At 41.0% G+C, this 20,562-nt stretch overlaps 1 protein-coding gene across 13 annotated transcripts in view; it reads right to left on the bottom strand.

Moving 5' to 3' along the window:
• The window catches only part of RUBCN (rubicon autophagy regulator), a 62,827-nt gene that overhangs the window by 33,033 nt on the left and 9,232 nt on the right, over positions 1–20,562 (bottom strand). For 10 of the 13 annotated variants that reach the window (XR_015164107.1, XR_015164106.1, XM_086401359.1 and 7 more), the window contains exons 1-2: positions 17,852–18,132; positions 3,905–4,058 (exon numbers count right to left, since the gene is read on the bottom strand). Coding sequence is in view for 11 of the 13 variants with exons in the window: in XM_086401359.1 (XP_086257485.1) it covers positions 3,905–4,058; positions 17,852–17,916 (219 nt within the window). In the remaining 2 variants the exon portion in view is untranslated. Of the gene's footprint in view, positions 1–3,904; positions 4,059–17,851; positions 18,133–20,562 lie in introns of those variants that run through there. The other 3 variants (XM_086401370.1, XM_086401377.1, XM_086401352.1) reach the window with 1 other exon arrangement.

The raw sequence follows: 20,562 nt of genomic DNA on the forward strand, positions 1-20,562 counted from the left end.
ATAGATTTGTCTGGTCTGCTCTGCTTCCACCGACTAACACTACTGCTATTTTGTAGGTGACCATATACGTTAATAGTGTTCATTCTGGTGACTAAGTGCCTTCACAGATCTTATTACTTATTCATAACAATAATATTGTGTTGCATTTACCAAGCATCTTTCACTCAGGAATTTCACTTCACTATTTCATCATGACACATTTTCTCTTTCTGGCACAGATGGTAAAACTGTCTTGTGATTACAGTAAAATGATTACTCCAGATGATGATGTAAAATTAGTAACAGAGCCAAGAAAAGAACTTTTTTACTATCAAGATGCAAGTATGTGAACCACTAAATGATGGAGCCTCTAATCTGGTAGGTCCTCAGTCTGGGAAATCTGTATTGGGTTTTTATAAAACCTTTTGGTACAGTTCCCAACTCTGGCTTTGGGAGACTGAGGAGCTGGCAATGCCACAGACTAGTATTTTAAACATCAGGAGGAAGGGCAATCTTATGAGAGAAGCTGGCAATGCCACAGACTAGTATTTTAAACATCAGGAGGAAGGGCAATCTTATGAGAGAAGATAAGTTTGTTTGGGGTCATGCTGTGTTTGGCCTGTAGGACAGCCAGCCAGATGATAATGTATAGCAGATAGGTAGTTTTGCAGATCTAAAATTCAGCACAGAGGTTTGAGCTGGGGATTGTTAGTGAACACGTGATGGTTAAAACAATGCAAGTGAATGAGACTGTTTCAGGAAAATGTACAAAGTAAGAGGAGATAAGGACATAGGACTGGACTCTATTAAAAACTAAAGTAATGCTCAAAATTCTCCAAGCCAGGCTTCAACAGCACATGAACTGTGAACTTCCAGATGTTCAAGCTGGATTTAGAAAAGGCAGAGGAACCAGAGATCAAATTGCCAACACCCACTGGATCATCAAAAAAGCAAGAGAGTTCCAGAAAAACATCTACTTCCACTTTATTAACTACACCAAAGCCTTTGACTGTGTGGATCACAATAAACTGTGAAAATTCTTAAAGAGATGGGAATATCAGACCACCTGACCTACCTCCTGAGAAATCTGTATGCAGATAGGTAGTCTTACGGATCTAAAATTCAGCATAGAGGTCTGAGCTGGGGATTGTTAGTGTACAGGTGATGGTTAAAACAATGCAAGTGAATGAGACTGTTGTTGTCAAGAAGCAACAGTTAGAACTGGACATGGAACAACAGACTGGTTCCAGATAGGGAAAGGAGTACGTCAAGGCTGTATACTGTCACCCTGATTATTTAACTTCTATGCAGAGTATATCATGCGAAATGCCAGGGTGGATGAAGCAAAGCTGGAATCAGGATTGCTGGGAGAAATATCAATAACCTCAGATATGCAGATAACACTACCCTTATGGCAGAAAGCAAAGAACTAAAGAGCCTCTTGATGAAAGTGAAAGAGGAGAGTGAAAAAGTTGGCTTAAGACTCAACATTCAGAAAACTAAGATTATGGCATCCAGTCCCATCAGTTCACGGCAAATAGATGGGAAAACAACGGAAACAGTGACAGACTTTTATTTTGGAGGGCTCCAAAATTACTCAAGATGGTGACTGCAGCCATGAAATTAAAAGATGCTTGCTCCTTGGAAGGAAAGCTGTGACAAACCTAGACAGCATATTAAAAAGCAGAGACATTACTTTGCCAACAAAGGTCCATCTAGTCAAAGCTATGGTTTTCCCAGTAGTCATGTATGGATGTGAAAGTTAGACTAAAAATAAAGCTGAGTGCCAAAGAATTGATGCTTTTGAACTGTGGTGTTGGAGAAGACTCTTGAGTCTCTTGGACTGCAAGGAGATCCAACCAGTCAACCCTAAAGGAAATCAGTCCTGAATATTCACTGGTAGGACTGAGGCTGAAGCTGAAACTCCAGTACTTAGGCCACCTGATGCAAAGAACTGACTCACTGAAAAAGACCCTGATGCTGGGAAAGACTGAAGGCAGGAGGAGAAGGGGACAGAGAATGAGATGGTTGGATGGCATCACTGACTCGATGGACATGAGTCTGACTAAGCTCTGGGAGTTGATGATGGACAGGGAAGCCTGGCATGCTGCAGTCCATGGGGTCGCAAAAAGTTGGACACGACTGAGCAACTGAACTGAACTGAAAATCTGAGAGGAAGAAATTCCAGGGAAAGAAACTAAGAAAGACTGGTCATAGGGGTAGAAGAGGTCTCTATGAGACTGGAAGATAATGCAACATGAGTCAAGGTCTGATGATGTTCAACAGTGAAGAACACAAGACAGTGTTCAGAGGGAAGATGTGCACTGGATTTGGTAACACGAACTTACTTAAACTCCAGTAGCAAGAACAACAATGGTAAGGGCAGAAGCAAGATTGTGGTGGGTTAAATTATTTGTTCTATAGATTCCGATGTTCATATTTTTTTTCACAGGACAACATGTAACTTGAAACTTAAAAAAAAAATGAAAGGAATATTTATCAATTACTTCCTATGTACCATGAACTGTGTTAGGCCAATTTGTATGCTGTTTCATTTAATCTTTCTATCAAACATTATGACATAAATAATATTATCATTATTTCGACAGATAAGAAAAAGCTCAAAAAAGATAACATCACCTAATAGTTAAGACTGACAGACAACTTATTACACTTTCTAAAGCTTTTTCAGGTATTATCTCATTTAATTCTCACAACAATCCTATGAGATACATACCAGTGTAACCGCCTCATTTTACAAATGAGGAAACAGAAGTACTAACAGTCATGTAACTTACTCACTACCACACAGTGGTGAAACTGAGATTAAAAGAAGAGCAGTCTGACTCAGAGATCCATAATTATTACTACTGTCATTTTTTTCCCCAAGGACCTGAGCAATTTCAATCCAGGTTCTGTCTGACTCTGAAGATGTCTGTCAATCTACTATACAATGTTGCATCCAAACTCCTTGAGTGAGAGTTTAATAATGATGACCACTGAGAAGAATTCAGTTCTTTAAAGGATAAAAATTGTCCTCAGATCTTCAAAATTCTTTAGAAAGAGGGCCTCACTTTCAGAACTTACTCTGAATAAAGAGAATCTAACATAAGCCAACTTTTCCAGTGAATTCTGAAAAAACAAGAAAACTGGTTTAAAGAGTTTGTTTAGAGGTAATACACACTATTTTGGAAGGGAAGGTAGCACATTAAATCCTATCAACTATGAATATCTTAATACCAATTCATTTTTTCCCATTGTGACTGCTAGTTGAGAATAAACTCTGATTAAAAAAGAAAGACAAGCTGGGCTCAGAAAAAGATTTCAGGAAAGAAGACTAGGCCCTGACTAGGGAAGTATTTGAGTGTTTGGGAACACAAATTATGCACATATATATATGAGGTTTGATTTTTAAAAAGTAGAGGATCAGATCCAATGACCCACTTGACCGTTCTACCCAGAACCAAACCTTATTTAAAACACTGCAAATGGAGTAACTGCTACTGAGAATTGAAGCAGAAACCACTGAGATTTAACTCATTTTTAATACTCAAAGCTAGTGTTTGAGGATATAAGGAAAAGAAGTTCAACATCAACAAAGTTTATACAGAAAAAAAGTAAGCTATAACTAAAAACTATCATTCATAAGCATCAACCAGTTATCTACAAAATGATGTTCAGAGGATAGTCTAAAAAGGACAATATCCTGTAAATATTTCTCAGATATATCCTAGGATACTCTAAAGAGGAAAACCTTAATGATTCATCACGACATTGTCCTTCTCCTCCTCATTATCATCATATTACAGTCCTGATCCCAAGGGCTCACACACGCAGTTGCCTTCATCTTCTCTCTGCCAAGGACTTAATGCAAATGTTTCTTTCCAACAAGTGATCTGGCCAATCTGGCAAACAGTATACATACCTGGTCATGGATGAGCCCATGATGGAGGATGCTCTGCATGTCTCTGCACAGCCGCTCCAGGCCACCATACTTGGACCAGACATTGGGGCTGTTGGCTGACACTAAACCCTCCACAGTAGTCTTCAAATTACCCAGCAGCTGCCAATGCTCCCTCCTGCAAGGCCACCAATTATACCAATGGTTAGTTTCTTTGTTGTACTTGATCATACCATGTCAAAGAAAGTCTAAGACAAGAAGCCTCCTGTCCCACATCCTAACATTCTCTCCCTATTAATTTTTTACTTGGCAGAAAGTGAAGAGGAACTAAAAAGCCTCTTGATGAAAGTGAAAGAGGAGAGTGAAAAAGTTGGCTTAAGGCTCAACATTCAGAAAACGAAGATCATGGCATCTGGTCCCATCACTTCATGGGAAATAGATGGGGAAACAGTGACAGACTTTATTTTTTGGGGCTCCAAAATCACTGTAGATGGTGATTGCAGCCATGAAATTAAAAGACGCTTACTCCTTGGAAGAAAAGTTATGACCAACCTAGATAGCATATTGAAAAGCAGAGACATTACTTTGCCAACAAAGATCCATCTAGTCAAGGCTATGGTTTTTCCAGTGGTCATGTATGGATGTGAGAGTTGGACTGTGAAGAAAGCTGAGCGCCGAAGAATTGATGCTTTTGAACTGTGGTGTTGGAGAAGACTCTTGAGAGTCCCTTGGGCTGCAAGGAGATCCAACCAGTCCATTCTGAAGGAGATCAGCCCTGGGGTTTCTTTGGAAGGAATGATGCTGAAGCTGAAACTCTAGTACTTTGGCCACCTCATGCGAAGAGTTGACTCATTGGAAAAGACTCTGATGCTGGGAGGGATTGGGGCCAGGAGGAGAAGGGGATGACAGAGGATGAGATGGCTGGATGGCATCACTGACTCGATGGACGTGAGTCTGAGTGAACTCCAGGAGTTGGTGATGGACAGGGAGGCCTGGTGTGCTGTGATTCATGGGGTCGCAAAGAGTCGGACACGACTGAGTGACTGAACTGAACTGAACTGAAGACCCAATTCTGAGAGGACTGAAGCTGCAAAGAACACTAAGTTTTTAAAATTAAAAAAAAAAAAGCCCTCATATTTACATAGCATATTGTTCTTTGTAAGGTGATCTTCATCTACTATCATTTTATCCTCATACAAGTAGCCCATAACCCTGTGTTTCTTGGCTTGTGAGCCATTAAGATCCATTTCTGGGCTTCCCCAGTGGCTCAGTTGGTAAAGATCCATTTCTGGGCAATGACATTATGTGAGCACTATATAAAGAGATGAAGGACATTTGCTGAAAACCAGAAACCTTTGCCTGAACAAAAAAGTCAAAAAACAACTTTTTATTAACTGTATTTCCAGTACTAAGTATATATATCTGTACACAAATATTATAGATAAGAATAAAAATTGCCCATGATTTTCTCCCATGATTTTTTAAGCTAAAATTGAGGCAAAAATGTCCTAAGCTTGCACTAAGCCACTTAGGACACGTCCCCAAGTCAATCAACTATTGGCTTATTCTCCTGGATCATCTGAAGTACTTCAGTGGAAAAGTCTAAAAATTGCTGCCCTAGATGATATTCAAGGTTCCTCCCAAATTCCCAGCATTTTCTCAATACAGCTTCCTACCCAATAAAAATTCAAAACCAGCTGCAATTGAATAAAAAGAATTGGATGCACAGAATCAAATGGATAAGGAAAACATGAGGAGATGCGGTATCAAACTCCTCCTCTTGGGCCCCCGACTGCTATGCTGTACACTTTGCCTAGCTTTTTCATATCTTTTTAGAATGCTGCTCTTTCCTTTTCAAGGACAGTCCTGGGGATGGTTATAATTTCTTCAAGGGACTTTTACCATTACCCGTTTAGCAACATTTAAATAGCTACAAGGGTAGGAGGGTTCTGAATTGAAATCCTTTCTAACTCCATCAGTGCTCAAAACTAACCTCTCCTACATTTTGTACACTTTCTAAGCCATTCTTGAAAAGCGGATGAATAGAGTAATGGCAGACAAATAAAATGAATGAAGCTAGGTCTGGTACAGGAGTATTATCTAAAAAGGAAAAGCCAGATGGCTGCCACTGTGATCTACTCTAGAGCCCTTGAGATCAAGAATTTATTCAAATGGGGAGACACCAGGGTTTTTTTACCCTTATGTCATTAAACATTCGAGTCACCAGGCTCCCCTGTTCTATTTCTCCCCCCACCGAGTTTTACTAAGATGTAACTGACATATAACATTATATTAGTTTAAGGCATACAACATAATGATTTATGTATATACTGTGAAATGATTACCACAATAAGTTCAGTGAACATCTATCGCCTCACACCGTTATAACTTTGTTCCTTGTGATGAGAACATTTAAGATCTACTCTTTTAGCAACTTTCAAATATATTACCACAATACAGAACTGTTAACTATGGTCACCATGCTGTACATTATGCCCCTAAAACTGACTTATAACTTTGTACCTTTGGGCCATTTCACCCATTTCCCCCACCCCCTCATCCCTTGCCTCTGGCAATCAATCTGTTCTCTGTTTCTACGCATTTGGGGTTTGGGGGATTTCACATATAAGTGAGATAATACTTATTTGCCATTCTCTGTCTGATTTATTTCATTTAGCTTAATGCCTACCACTCATGCTGTTAAAAATGGCTAGATTTTCTTCTTTATGGCTGAATAATATTCCCATGTGTGTGTCTGTGTGTATGGCATTTTCTTTATCAATTCATCTACCAGTGGACACTTAGGTTGCTTCCATGTCTTGGCTATTTTAAATAATACTGCAATGAAAATGGGGGTGCAGATTCTTTAAGAAATAGTGATTTTGTTTCCTTGGGATACATATACTCAGAAGGAGAACTGCTGGATCATATGCCAATTCTATCTTTAATATCCTGAAGGATCTCCATACTGTTTTTCAAAGTGGTTGCCCCAGACTACAATCCCACCAACAATGCCCTAGGGTCCCTTTTTCTCCACATCCTCACCAACACTTGTTGTCTCTTGCCTTTTAAATGCTAGCCCTTCTAACAGGTGTGAGATGACACTCTGGTTTTGATTTGCATTTCCCTCATGACTGGTCTTGTGGAGCACTTTCTCATGTACCTGTTGGTCATTTCCCTGTTCTATTTCTAAACCAGTCCTGAAAGATATTTCAAGGTAACCAAGATGCACACAGGACTGAAGTGGTCATTAAAAGGCCATTTACTGTTGTACTGTAAGAAACTGCCATCACAGGGGCCAACTGACTGCCAACTTTTGCTTCCGTGACTCTCCATCTCCTATGCTTCCTCAGGGTTAATCTGGCCTGTTCTGACACAATTCCAATAGGTTACAATCAAGTTGTGCAGGCCTGAGAGCCAGTCTGGTTCCTCAAGTGACTCTGCATATCTGTGTTCTGATTCATTCTATATTGATCTTACTAGTTTAAACATCAAAGAACATCATCATAAATCCTGCATGTAGACACTAAGTACCCTAAATCCTAGGGCTTTGATCCCAAAATTTTACAAAGAGCACTGAAACTCTAGAAACCTTGAGCATTCAGATTTATTAACAACTTCTGGATGAACTAAAGAACTTTTCTTCCCCAACATGAATTGTCACTGAGATACCAAAGCTAAAGAATGTGGCTCTTACTCTAAGATGTACCAAATCATCTATATTTGGTACATGCTCAAGGAAATGGCAACCCACTCCAGTACTCTTGCCTGGAGAATCCCAGGGACGGGGGAGCCTGTTGGGCTGCCATCTATGGGGTTGCACACAGTCGGACAAGACTGAAGCGACTTAGCAGCAGCAGCAGCAGCAACAGCAGCAGCAGCATGTAGAGGTAAAAGTAAACTTTAAAAAAATTTTTTATTTATATAATCAGTCTCTTCAGTGTCTTTGCCTTTTTTAGGATCCTTTTCCCTAATAATATTGTTTTCATTTTCAGAGAGTTAAAATACTAAATTCAACTGAAGCCCATACATAGTGGCTAGATTAATCCATTCATATTTGAATCTTAGATGTCAATAGATCACCATAGGAAGTAAAATATTCCTCCTCATCGTTGACCCAGATTGTTAGCAACTGAGGTCAGTCTTTCCTAAGCTAAACCTGTTTGGTAATAATTATTTGAATGGTATCCTGCATTCACATGTAACCTCATCTGGGCACAGGCAAGGACTAGATTAGGCTCAAAGCAGTCCTTTGTAGAGCCACTTCTGCAAGTATACTGAGTGCTCTTCTTCTTATTATTTTTTTTAAAAATTTATTTATTTGGCTGCATCGGGTCTCAGTTGCAGTGTGCAGGGCTTAGTGTGCAGGCCCCAAGGCATGAGGGATCTTAGTTCCCTGAGTCTCCTGCATTGCAAGGGGGATTCTTAACCACTGGATCACCAGGAAAGTCCCACAAAGTGCTCTTCTTTAATCACCATAAATTAAAAGCAGGTCTTTCTAAGCATCTCACCATATGTCAAGGAAGAACTAGGCCCAAGTGGCAAGGGACAGTATAATCCATCTCTACTTGAATTATTTTTATCAACAAACAGCAAAGCCAATTGCAGAATAAAGTTCTATCTATTTTCTTTTCAGAGGATTTTGACTACATTCTTTGAAAAGGGAACAGGAATTACTTAAGCAACTCAAATAAGGATACCCAAGAAAAACAGTTTCCCTAAATGCCAACTTAGTCTTAAGCATGCCAAATCACAATTAAAAGTGACACTCAGGTTAAAACAGTAAAGTTATAAGTAAATGCTATTTTTTAAAGAAGTGTTATACCATATACCAATATAAAACTAATCACTAAAAATAAGTGAAATCAATAGTAAATAGTGAGTACCGTGCAACTGTAAAATGAGATTCAATGCAAGAAATATATATTGGTATATCTTCTACATTCAGTGCTCTTTTTAGTGGTAAAAAGAAACAGCTTCAACTTATTAGCATATCCCATCTACAACATGCCAGTTGTCTGGATTGGCATGTGGTATCTACCTGAGACCAGAGTTGAAGGGCAGGCTGTCCCAAGTCAGATAATGATCTGATCCCTGAAATGTGAGGAGAGGTATGTGACATCCATGTGTGGAACATCATGAAACCAGTAAAACATTTTATTAGGAAGAGTTTCCAAAGCTAATGAAAGTATGTAAAAGTATAAAAAGCAGAATGTAAAATTATATTTGTGATCTCAACATACATATACTAAGAGAAATAGTGATATGTTAATCGTGTTTACTTTTGGTTTCATAAAGGAACGTAGAGAAGAGAGGAGCTATTTCCGCCTTCGGTCAGGCTAGCAATTAATGAAAGGTCAATAATATGTACCAAGTTTGCAAACAAGAAGCTGGAAAGTACCATAAAGGGTTTTTTAAATACTTAAGTATCAAAGGTATCTTATGCTGACAGACTGTGGTCAGGCAAGCACCTAGGACTTTTAATGCCAGAAAGCATTTCCTGGAAAGAAGTAATGGATTCATTCTTAAAATAAGGAAAAACATAATTAGGGAAATAAGTATCATAACACTGAGGTAGCAAGAAACTACAATGTTTAATTTGTAGTTAACTTTCTTATTTGGCTCTATATTTTCTGTTTTTAATTATATAGTATTTAACTTGTAGAGTATGTAGTTAAATATTTATATGATGCTTTTTAAATAAATAATATGCTTACAGAAAAAACACATTTGACTTTATTATACACCTCTCAGCTCTAAGGATGGAGAAGGAAATGGCACCCCACTCCAGTACTCTTGCCTGGAAAATCCCATGGACGGAAGAGCCTGGTGGGCTGCAGTCCATGGGGTCGCTAAGAGTCAGACACGACTGAGCGACTTCACTTTCACTTTTCACTTTTCACTTTCATGTATTGGAGAAGGCAATGGCAACCCACTCCAGTGTTCTTGCCTGGAGAATCCCAGGGACGGGGGAGCCTAGTGGGCTGCCGTCTATGGGGTCACACAGAGTCGGACACAACTGAAGTGACTTAGCATAGCATAGCATAGCATAGCTCTGCACAAACCAGCTGTGCAAGTCACTAAACTCCTTAGGTTTCAGTTCCCTTATCTGTAAAACAGATAAAATAGCTGATTAATAAAGAATAACCTACAGAAAGTACTACCATCATGCAGATAATAGTAGAATTACTTTCCTTTTCCTTTGAACTTCCATTGCATAAATCTCATGTTAATGTTCAGCTGCTAAGTGGTGTCCAACTTTTTGCAACCCCCATGGACTGAAGCATGCCAGGGTTCTCTGCCCTTCACTATCTCCCAGAGTTTGCTCAAACTCATGTCCATTGAGTTGGTGATGCCATCCAACCATCTCATCCTCTGTTGTCCCCTTCTCCTCCTGCCTTCAATCTTTCCCAGCATCAGGGTCTTTTCCACTGAGTCAGTTCTTTGCATCAGGTGGCCAAAGTATTGGAGTTTCAGTTTCAGTATCAGTCCTTCCAATAAATATTCAGGACTGATTTCCTTTAGGATTGACTGGTTGGATCTCCTTGCAGTCCAAGAGATTCAAAAGTCTTCTCCAACACCACAGTTCAAAAGCATCAAATCTTTGGTGCTCAGCTTTCTTAATGGTCCAACTCTCACATTCATACGTGACTACTGGAAAAAATCATAGCTTTGACGAGATGGACCTTTGTTAGCAAGGTAATGTCTCTGCTTTTTAATATGCTGTCTATGTTTGTCATAGCTTTTCTTCCAAGGAGCAAGCATCTTTTAATTTCATGCAGTGATTTTGGAGCCCCCCAAAATAAAGTCTCTTGCTGTTTCCATTGTTCCTCCTTCTATTTGCCACAATAAGCCTTCTTAGCATAAATCTAATAAACCCAATTTTTTAAATCAGAAGGGGTACCTAGTACAAAGCTTTCTTACCCATTCTGCTTCAGAGAAAATTCTGGGATTGGACAGTTTGTGATAATTAGGACCAATTACAGTGCTCAATGCCCAACGAATATCTTAACTGCATTTAAACCAGGGCCGAATCTCTTCCAGCACAGATTCCAAAGCCCTGTTTATGTTCATGGTGCTCTCACTGAAGCAGGATAGCCAGAAAGACTTCCTCAATATTGGATGATCCTGTATACAAGAGACTCAAATCTGCTTACTGAATAGAATGAAAGACAACAGAGTTCATTTTGTGAGTCACATAAGAAAGCCAAACTCATTACCCTACAGTTACATCTTAGGTTGTCTGAGTAGAAGAGTGCTTTACAAGTAAGATACACCAGTGCATACACGAGCGCTCCAATAGCAAAGGCAAAGGAGGAAAGATACTGCCTCAGTCACCTCAGTTTTAGGGAGTTTTAAAGTATATTGAAAAGCAGAGACATTAGTTTGCCAACAAAGGTCCATCTAGTCAAGGCTATGGTTTTTCCTGTGGTCATGTATGGATGTGAGAGTTGGACTGTGAAGAAAGCCGAGCGCTGAAGAATTGATGCTTTTGAACTGTGGTGTTGGACAAGACTCTTGAGAGTCCCTTGACTGCAAGGAGATCCAACCAGTCCATTCTGAAGGAGATCAGCCCTGGGATATCTTTGGAAGGAATGATGCTAAAGCTGAAACTCCAGTACTTGGGCCACCTCATGCGAAGAGTTGACTCATTGGAAAAGACTCTGATGCTGGGAGGGGTTGGGGGCAGAAGGAGAAGGGGATAACAGATGATGAGATGGCTGGATGGCATCACTGACTCAATGGATGTGAGTATGAGTGAACTCCAGGAGTTGGTGATGGACAGGGAGGCCTGGCGTGCTGCGACTCATGGGGTCGCAGAGTCAGACATGACTGAGTGACTGAACTGAACTGAAATGAACTCAAAGTAAAAGATAACCATCATTAGAACTAAAACTGGTGCTTCCAAGGTGGCATTAGTGGTAAAGCATCCACCTGCCAAGAGTCTTGGAGAGTCTCTCTTTTGTCTCTCTTGACCCCTGGATCAGGAAGATCCCCTGGAGTAGGAAATGGCACTCTACTCCAGTATTCTTGCCTGAAAAATTCCATGCGCAGAGGAGCCTGGTGGGCTACAGTTCATGGGGTTGCAAAGAGTAAACACGACTGAGCATGAGCATGAGAACTAAAACTAAACTATTTCAAAAAGTGCTAAGGAAAGAAAACAGCAGGAGAACATTATAAAAATCAGTTTTAAAAAATGACAGAATTAAGACTTGAGATGAGATAAAAATAACTATCAATGGAATAAACTCAACTATTTCAAATAAAACAGCCAATCAAACAAAAAAGTAGGAGGAAACTATATTAATATCTAGGTTGAATTCAAGGCAAGAATATTTAAAAAGACAAAGAAGGAATAACAAAGATACAGCTCTCATTAGTTCTTATGTATCGAATAACATGGCCTCAAAACATATCAAGCAAAACAACACACACAAAAAACAAAAACTGCAGAAAAGAAAAAGAAAAATGGAAATAGAAAAGAAAAAACAACGGTAATGGAAGATCATGAAAACTAAAAGTAAAAAAGTGATTAGAAGAGCTGAATAATCTACGATGAATAAAGTTGTTCTATTACATCTGGAAAACTACATCCTTAAGAACACTGTTTTAAAGGACATACAGAACAGTCACAGAAACTAGCCTTGTACTAAGGCACACACGAAAAAGTCAACAGATTCTCAAAAGTAGACATAGTATAAATATATTCTTTGACTAGAAAACAATAAAACATTGAACAAATAACAAAAATAGAACAAACCGGGGTGGGGGGGACCCTTGGAAAATTTTAAACTCTCAAAGGACTCTCTAGGAGGTTAGGAGGCAAAAATAAAATAATCTTAAAGTGATTAAAGAGGTGAAGGTGGTAAAGAGGAATGGCATTATGACTCTTACTGCTTTCTTCTCAAAAGTATCTTATGATAAAATTTTTTTCTTCTCCTAATCAACTGTAGGTTATACTACAAGTGAGCCTGATCCAGAGGAACTAAAAACATGTAAGCATGCTGCAGTTCATTCCTGAAAAAAACGCAGATTTAAATCCACAGCAGCACTGTTCAACTGAACTTTCTGTGATGCTGAAAATGTTCTCTATCTATGCTGTCCAGTATGGCAGCCACCAGCCACTGTGGCCATTAACCACTTGAAGTCTGTGCAGTATGACTAAAAAACCAAAATTTTAAAATTTTATTTTATTTTAACTAATTTAGATATAAATCACCTCAGTGGCTATCATGTTGGACAGAGCTGGTCTATAAACACCAAGGTAGGTTGTTTCTGGAGGAAAGATTACAAAACAAAATAAAAAAACAGAAAAAAACTCCATTTATGGAAGAAGCGATAAAGTAGCTGTAAAAAGCAGAAACAGCTGTGGGGATGGTAGATACTGAGAAAAGCTTTAGCTTATGGTCCATGCTGTCAGCTGATACACCTCCAGCTCCCGGGTTCTGACAATAGAATTTTCCCCCAAAGCTTCAGAGTTATGTTTCTGTGGGGTAGAGATGTGTACAAATAATTGGACTAGCAGTATGGATCGCCCCCGAATCATGTGATCCACTTGCTTTACCATCAGTGCTATATAAACTTTCAGAGCATGGTCAAAGGAAAAATGGAAAGAAAGGGAAGAAATAGAAAACGAAAACTAACGTGAAAATGTGAAAAATGAACAAAGAGGAAGGGGGAAAAAAAAGAGGCCCTTTCAATAGCAACAGTGCCAATAACAACTGCCCGACCATAAGAAGCCGGACCGAATTGCTACTGTTTTCATTCCTTGTGCAAATATTCAATGAATACCAATTATATGCCAGGCACTGTGCTAGGCACCACGCTTATGATAGTTAAAAAAGAACAGTCCTCAGCTCTCAGGGTATTCAGAGTGCAATGGGGGAAATGGGCACTCATTTAAAAAAAAATGCTATAGAGTGAGAAGTACTGTAATAAGAGAGATGGAAAAGGTCAGGTCAACGATGCCTTCTAAAGGAGCATTATTTAAAGGACGACTAAGAGCTCTCCAGGCAGAGGAGGTAACGCAGGAAATGTAGAGGAGCAGGAATCAGAATGATGAGAGAGGAGATGTAAGAGTGAGTGAATGTCACGGTTTTGTAACTGGAAACTTCATATTGAATACCAGAAAAAGTTTTGACTTTCTATTTTCAGTGAGGAATCACTTAACATTTCTGAGCAAAATACTATAGTAACTTTGCTTCTGGAAAAATTACGTTGGTAGCAATGTGGAGGCCATTTGGAATTGAGGGACTGGGTTCAGACTGGGAGCTTAGTCAGGAGGCTACTGGGAGAGTCCACAATGAGAAATAATAAAGGCCTTATTTTGTTTACATCTGCCCAGAATTCATGCCTCTTTCTTTTGGTATCAGAATACTGATTTTTCACAGGGAAATCACCCTTCTGGCACTTGACCCGGCCCATGAAGTACCACAAAAGAATCACCCTATGCCAGGATCCAAGGTTGGGCATATAACTGAGGCCTGATGGAGCAACATATTTCATACCCTGATTACAAGAACAGTAACATTTTAAAAAAAAACAGTAACATAAGTCAGTTCAAAAATTTTCACTTTTGCTATACCTATTGGCATTGCTCTTTTCCTTTTTTGGATGGATTGTTAAACTTGAAGTTGCCAAGGGTTATCCTGTAGAAAAAACTGCGGAGAATGAAGCCGACACATCAGAAAAAAACAGCACAGAGACAGGGAAAAATTTTTGTTTAAGCACCTACATTTGGCCATTCCTAAAACAATATAAGCCAATATATTTGGAAATGGAGGGGAAAAAAGCTTCAGGAGAAAAATCAGAAACAGAACTCACTCAACTACTTGGATATGGGAAATGAAGGAGAAGAAGTATCAAATTTCACTTAGGTTTCTGGCTTGGCTGACTGAATGGAAAACCCTATTAACTGAGACAGAAGACAGAGGAGGAACAGGTTTTGGTCAATGAAATGAGCTCAGTTTGGAGATACTAAAAAGTATCTTACTACTTGAATTCTGACTATCTGAATCACTAAACCAGGAAAACTTTGTAAGTAGTTGCATTCCAAGATCAGATGGAGATGGCATAGTCCAAGCCAGCTGAGGGTAACACAGCAGTGCTAGAAGAACCATCCCTTCTACGGTTCAGTCGTTTCATCAGACACCCTCCAAACAATCGGTATTTAGGAAAGCCTAGGAAAAGTGAAGCATCATCCCTAAGCACTAGGGCACTTTTCCAGTGATTACTAGCTAGATGGAAAGCAATAGGGGAATCTATGACATTCCACTCCAAGGATGAAGTTAAAAGCTGGGCCAAGTGACTTCCCTGGTGGTCCAGTGGTTAAGAATTCGCTTTGCAATGCAGGGGACTTGAGTTCTATTCCTGGTCGGGGAACTAAGATCCCACATGCCACTGAGCAACTAAACTTGGGCGCTGCAACTACTGAGCCCAGGTGCCACAACTAGAGAGTCTGTGCATCACAATGAAAGATCCCACATGCTGCAACTAAGATTGGATGCAGTCAAATAAATAAATATTAAAAAAAAAAATTCTAGGCCAACACCCCAGTCCCCAGTTTGTTCAATTTGGATAGAGAAACCACGGAAGGAGGAAGCACAAGCAATAATATCATTGCAAACAGCAAGTGGAAGAACACATGCTCATCTTATTTCAAGAAAACTGGGGAGGGGAAGGAAGTAGACATTTTCTGCACTCAGTACATATCAGCACTCTCTGAGGAGCTTTTTGCACATTATCTTACTGAATCCTCACCAGTCAGGAAGGTATCACTCTTCCCATTCAGGCTGGATAAGTCAAGTTAAGCAGTAGAGCTAGAATTCAAATGCAGCTCTACCTGGCTATAAAGCTCATGCACATTTCACTCCATCAACTGCTTTCAGAATATAATTTTATTATATTAAATATATTTAATATATTAAATATATCTTTCATATATTTAAAAAAATGATGCCATCTCATCAAGAAGATGTCTTCTGAATTGGGTGTTTTATTGGCCAAAGAAAGGTTAGGTTTGCAGTGATCCAGCCACAATGCCTCAATTCTCAGGCACGAGTCATGTATTTTATTTACCATTTGACTACCCAGAACTAAAGAGGCCATCGGCGTCACAAAGTCCCATTAAATAAATTATTCTAAGTTAACTAGTCACCAACAGAGAGTAGACCATGTTAACATTAAGAGTGATTTCGTAGGGATAATCCCACTACTGAAATTAAGTTTTGACTAAAGTTCCTTGGTAAAGAAGCAAGCATGGAAAGAATAATAGAAAAAGATATCTGCAAAGGAGAAGCCTTAGTAACATTAATGACAGACAAAGAATGCTATAAATTTATTACCTCATACATTTCTTTGTCCCAGCATATTAGCACAGTGAGAGGTAGTATAGCATAGATATTAGAAGTAGAGCCTGCCTGAATCCCAGTTCCACCAAGGATTTACTGTATGACCTTGGCAAATTATTTATCCTGTCTATGTCTTAGCTTCCTCACCTGTCAAATGGTAATAATATAGTACCTATCTCACCCAGCTGTTATGAGGATTTAATAACACTCGTAAGGCTCTTAAGCAATGCCTGGCATGTAGTAAATAAGTATTTGTTAAATACATTAAATAAATAAATAACTCAGCTGGGAGGAAATCTGAATTTCCAACTTAGCCTCTCCCACATGAACTGGTAGTGGAAAATAAAAATAATCCTAAAATTTGTTAATAAAGTATATAGGACTTTTTACAGGAAGCATTTCACAGACATCTGGAGGAAGAATAAAGAGCCAAATATACATAAGCAGAAACTGAAACATGGAAAAGGGAAGTAGGCTCTTCAGTTTCACTGAACACATCATTCACAGATCTCATGCAGTAACCCCAAGTCCTGTCATCCTTGGTTTTGTACAGCAAGCCACAGGCTAACCGTGCACATAAAAGAGGAGTCACTCTTTAAAATAGCCAGGTCTTCACTCATGTACAAAATCTCATTAATTTTCCCCTGTTGATATTTTTTCAGAGGTAAGTATTCCAGTCTTTGGATTCTAGCTGCTCCGGAGACTCTAACTACATCTGAATGTTTTTAAAAGTCAAGAAGGACTTCCTTAAGCCACATTCCTGCTCTATCCTGTCCATTCCAGATTCTTAAGAGGTTAAGACCACAGTTATTAATGAAGCAACACCTACACAGAAGTACAGCTGGAGTCCAAGCCAACATTCAGCTTTTCTAATTTCTAGAAGGTAAGAACTCGATAGCAGTTTCATATAAATAAATGGGAAATCGCTTAGCTGCAATGTGGGTAAGGAGTGACGGGTTTAAATACAGGGGGTTCCTGTCACTGTCTGACAGGGATCCAGCATTGACAAAGGGCACGCACGCAATTGCTAGTCTCATTAGCAAGCACTCCCATTCCACTGCTAGTCTCATTAGCAAGCACTCCCATTCCACTGCCTTTACAATCGCCCACTTTCACCCACAGGCCCTCCTTCACGCCTTCTTCCTCACACTCATTTTGCCTAAGCTTCTGTCTAGGCCACTCACAATGCCCAACCTTTGCTCCCAGAAATTCTTACTTCAGCCTTCTTAATACTGGCCTGAACTGCTGTCACCGCAAGTTTCAGTCGGGGCACCCACCTTGTCCCCTACTGATATCTGTAGTCTCTGGCCTATGAAATCTCACCACAGCACCTCTCAATGTCCACCTCCTGTCCAGCAGCAGCCCTGGGTCTGAATTTTACCCACTACTGCACACCCTCCACCGCCCCCCGCCCTCAGCATAGCCTACCCTTCCTCCTCTCTCCCTAAGCCCGTTCCCTCGTCCGCCCGATCTAACCTCCCCGTCTCTCCTTTCAGAATTTCTTCCCAAACAAGTCGCCCACAACAGCAGTCCTCCTGTCCGTCTCCTCGTGCTCTGGGAGCCTTCCCAAGCCTCTCCCGGCTTCAGCGCATCCATCCGCGCGCGACTTTTCCGAGCTCACCTGCTCTCCTCCGGCAAGCCCTTCTCGCAGCCGCCAAGCTCCATTCCCGCGCCCTCTGGCCGCATCCGGGGCTGCGACGTCGCCTCTTGAGAGGCGTCCCTGTCGCTTCGCCCCTCAGGGCTCCCAGAGCCCCTCGGGAATCAAGGAGGCACCCACGGCGGGTGGGCTCAGAGTGATGCACTACGGCCGGGTGACGGCAGCAGCATTGATTGCTGCCTCAGCTGCGGATTCTTTCCCTGCCACCCCCTACTTCCGGCTCTGAGAACTACAACTCCCAGCAAGCACTTCGAAGGCCCAGCCGCTACCGGCATGCACCGCCCTATCCAATCCGAAGCTGCGCTCGCCGCGGACTTCAGACCCTGGCTGCTAGCTTTCCCTACTGCACCTCACGGGCAGTAGGGGCCTCAAAAGTAAAGCTGCCGTAGTCTCCAGAGTTCCTACTGGAGTGGACCCTTACACACGCCTGTCACACTTCACCTTTGGGGCCAAACTCGGTCAGAGGTCTAGACTCGAAAATAACGCTGGTCTTAATCCAAGAACGGTTAACCCCACTTCAGCCTACCCAGGTTTAACATCTGTTGGTGGTGTTTGGGGTCCTCAACAATTTTAATAAAGAACTCACAAACTCAGAAGAGCTCAGGTTGCTTTGGTGTCACAAAGGAAGAGCAGGAGGGAAAGGCTTTGGGGAAAGCTTTCCTGGAGGACTGATGTCAGAACAGTTTTTTTTATGATGAGTATGACAACCTAGAGAAAGGAAGAAAAGGTGAGAGGAAGCACAGACATGAGGAAGTTGGTTTGGGAACAGCTGATCCTGAGTAGTAATCAGAGGTGGGACGAGGTGAGGAACAGAATGGTGTGAGTGAGCAGGCAGACAAGATCATGAAGCCATTCTGAGTTTGGATTTTATCCTGAGAACAATGAGCAAATCAAGAAGTGATTCGATCAAACCGGCTTCAGTTCAGTTCAGTTCAGTTCAGTCGCTCAGTCGTGTCCGACTCTTTGCGACCCCATGAATTGCAGCACGCCAGGTCTCCCTGTCCATCACCAACTCCCGGAGTTCACCCAGACTCACGTCCATTGAGTCAGTGATGCCATCCAGCCATCTCATCCTCTGTCGTCCTCTTCTCCTCCTGCCCCTAATCCCTCCCAGCATCAGAGTCTTTTCCAATGAGTCAACTCTTCGCATGAGGTGGCCCAAGTACTGGAGTTTCAGCTTTAGCATCATTCCTTCCAAAGATATCCCAGGGCTGATCTCCTTCAGAATGGACTGGTTGGATCTCCTTGCAGTCCAAGGGACTCTCAAGAGTCTTCTCCAACACCACAGTTCAAAAGCATCAATTCTTCGGCGCTCAGCCTTCTTCACAGTCCAACTCTCACATCCATACATGACCACTGGAAAAACCATAGCCTTGACTAGACGGACCTTTGTTGGCAAAGTAATGTCTCCGCTTTTGAATATGCTATCTAGGTTGGTCATAACTTTCCTTCCAAGGAGTAAGCGTCTTTTAATTTCATGGCTGCAGTCACCATCTGCAGTGATTTTGGAGCCCCCCAAAATAAAGTCTGACACTGTTTCCACTGTTTCCCCATCTATTTCCCATGAAGTGATGGGGCCAGATGCCATGATCTTCGTTTTCTGAATGTTGAGCTTTAAGCCAACTTTTGCACTCTCCACTTTCACTTTCATCAAGAGGCTTTTTAGTTTCTCTTCACTTTCTATTTTTTGACAATGTGGAGAAGTAATGGGTATGTACTATGTTGGCTAATGCTATGCTAAGTCACTTCAGTCGTGTCCGACTGTGCGACCCTGTAGACGGCAGCCCACCAGGCTCCCCCGTCCCTGGGATTCTCCAGGCAAGAACATTGGAGTGGGCTGCTATTTCCTTCTCCAATGCATGAAAGTGAAAAGTGAAAGTGAACTCGCTCAGTCGTGTCCGACTCTTAGCGACCCCATGGATTGCAGCCTAACAGGCTCCTCCGTCCATGGGATTTTCCAAGCAAGAGTACTATGTTGGAGGGAAGGGCAAAAGAAGGGATATGAGAAGAGGTTGGACGTCCCTAGAGAGGCCAAGCAGGTAATGCCTGTGAGTGAAGTGAGCCAGTTGTAGAAGAATGGCTGAAACTCTGAACTGGACTGTCCATACTGCCTTCAAGAAGGAAAGTCTCAGCTATGGTTGAATGTTTGAAAATATTCTGAGCTTTTAGTAAAACTGGAATCCGCCTTTTAAGTAAAATTTCCGATTTTTAAACTATTGGCCACATTTTTTTTTTTTAAGTGTGAAAGTTGTTTGTCGGCTAAGTCATATCTTATTCTTGTGACCCCATGGACTATATAGCCTGCAAGGGTCCTCTGTTCATGAGATTTCTCAGGCAAGAATACCAGAGTGGGTTGCTATTTTGTTCTGCAGGTGATCTTTCCAACCCAAGGATGGAACCTGGGTCTTCAGCATTGCAGGTGGAGTCTTTACCTCTATGCCACCAAGGAAGCCAATGTAAATAATACACAGGCCAAGAAAAAAAAAAAGCCCATAGAATAAATGTACCCTTTGTGTTACTAGTTTGCAAATCCAGGCCTAAACTTGGGCAGTAGCTGTAGCAAACAAGGAGGCTGGGATTAGAGCCATGGAAAGGCAACAGAATCAGCATTACTCTGCTAGGGAGGGATCTAATTTAACTACATAAAGACTAGTTGCTCTATTAAAAATCATACA

This window comes from Bos grunniens, chromosome 1, assembly GCF_055505025.1.
Source record: "Bos grunniens cultivar Pamir isolate PY7600 chromosome 1, Bosgru_T2T1.0, whole genome shotgun sequence".
Classification (NCBI taxonomy): domain Eukaryota; kingdom Metazoa; phylum Chordata; class Mammalia; order Artiodactyla; family Bovidae; genus Bos; species Bos grunniens.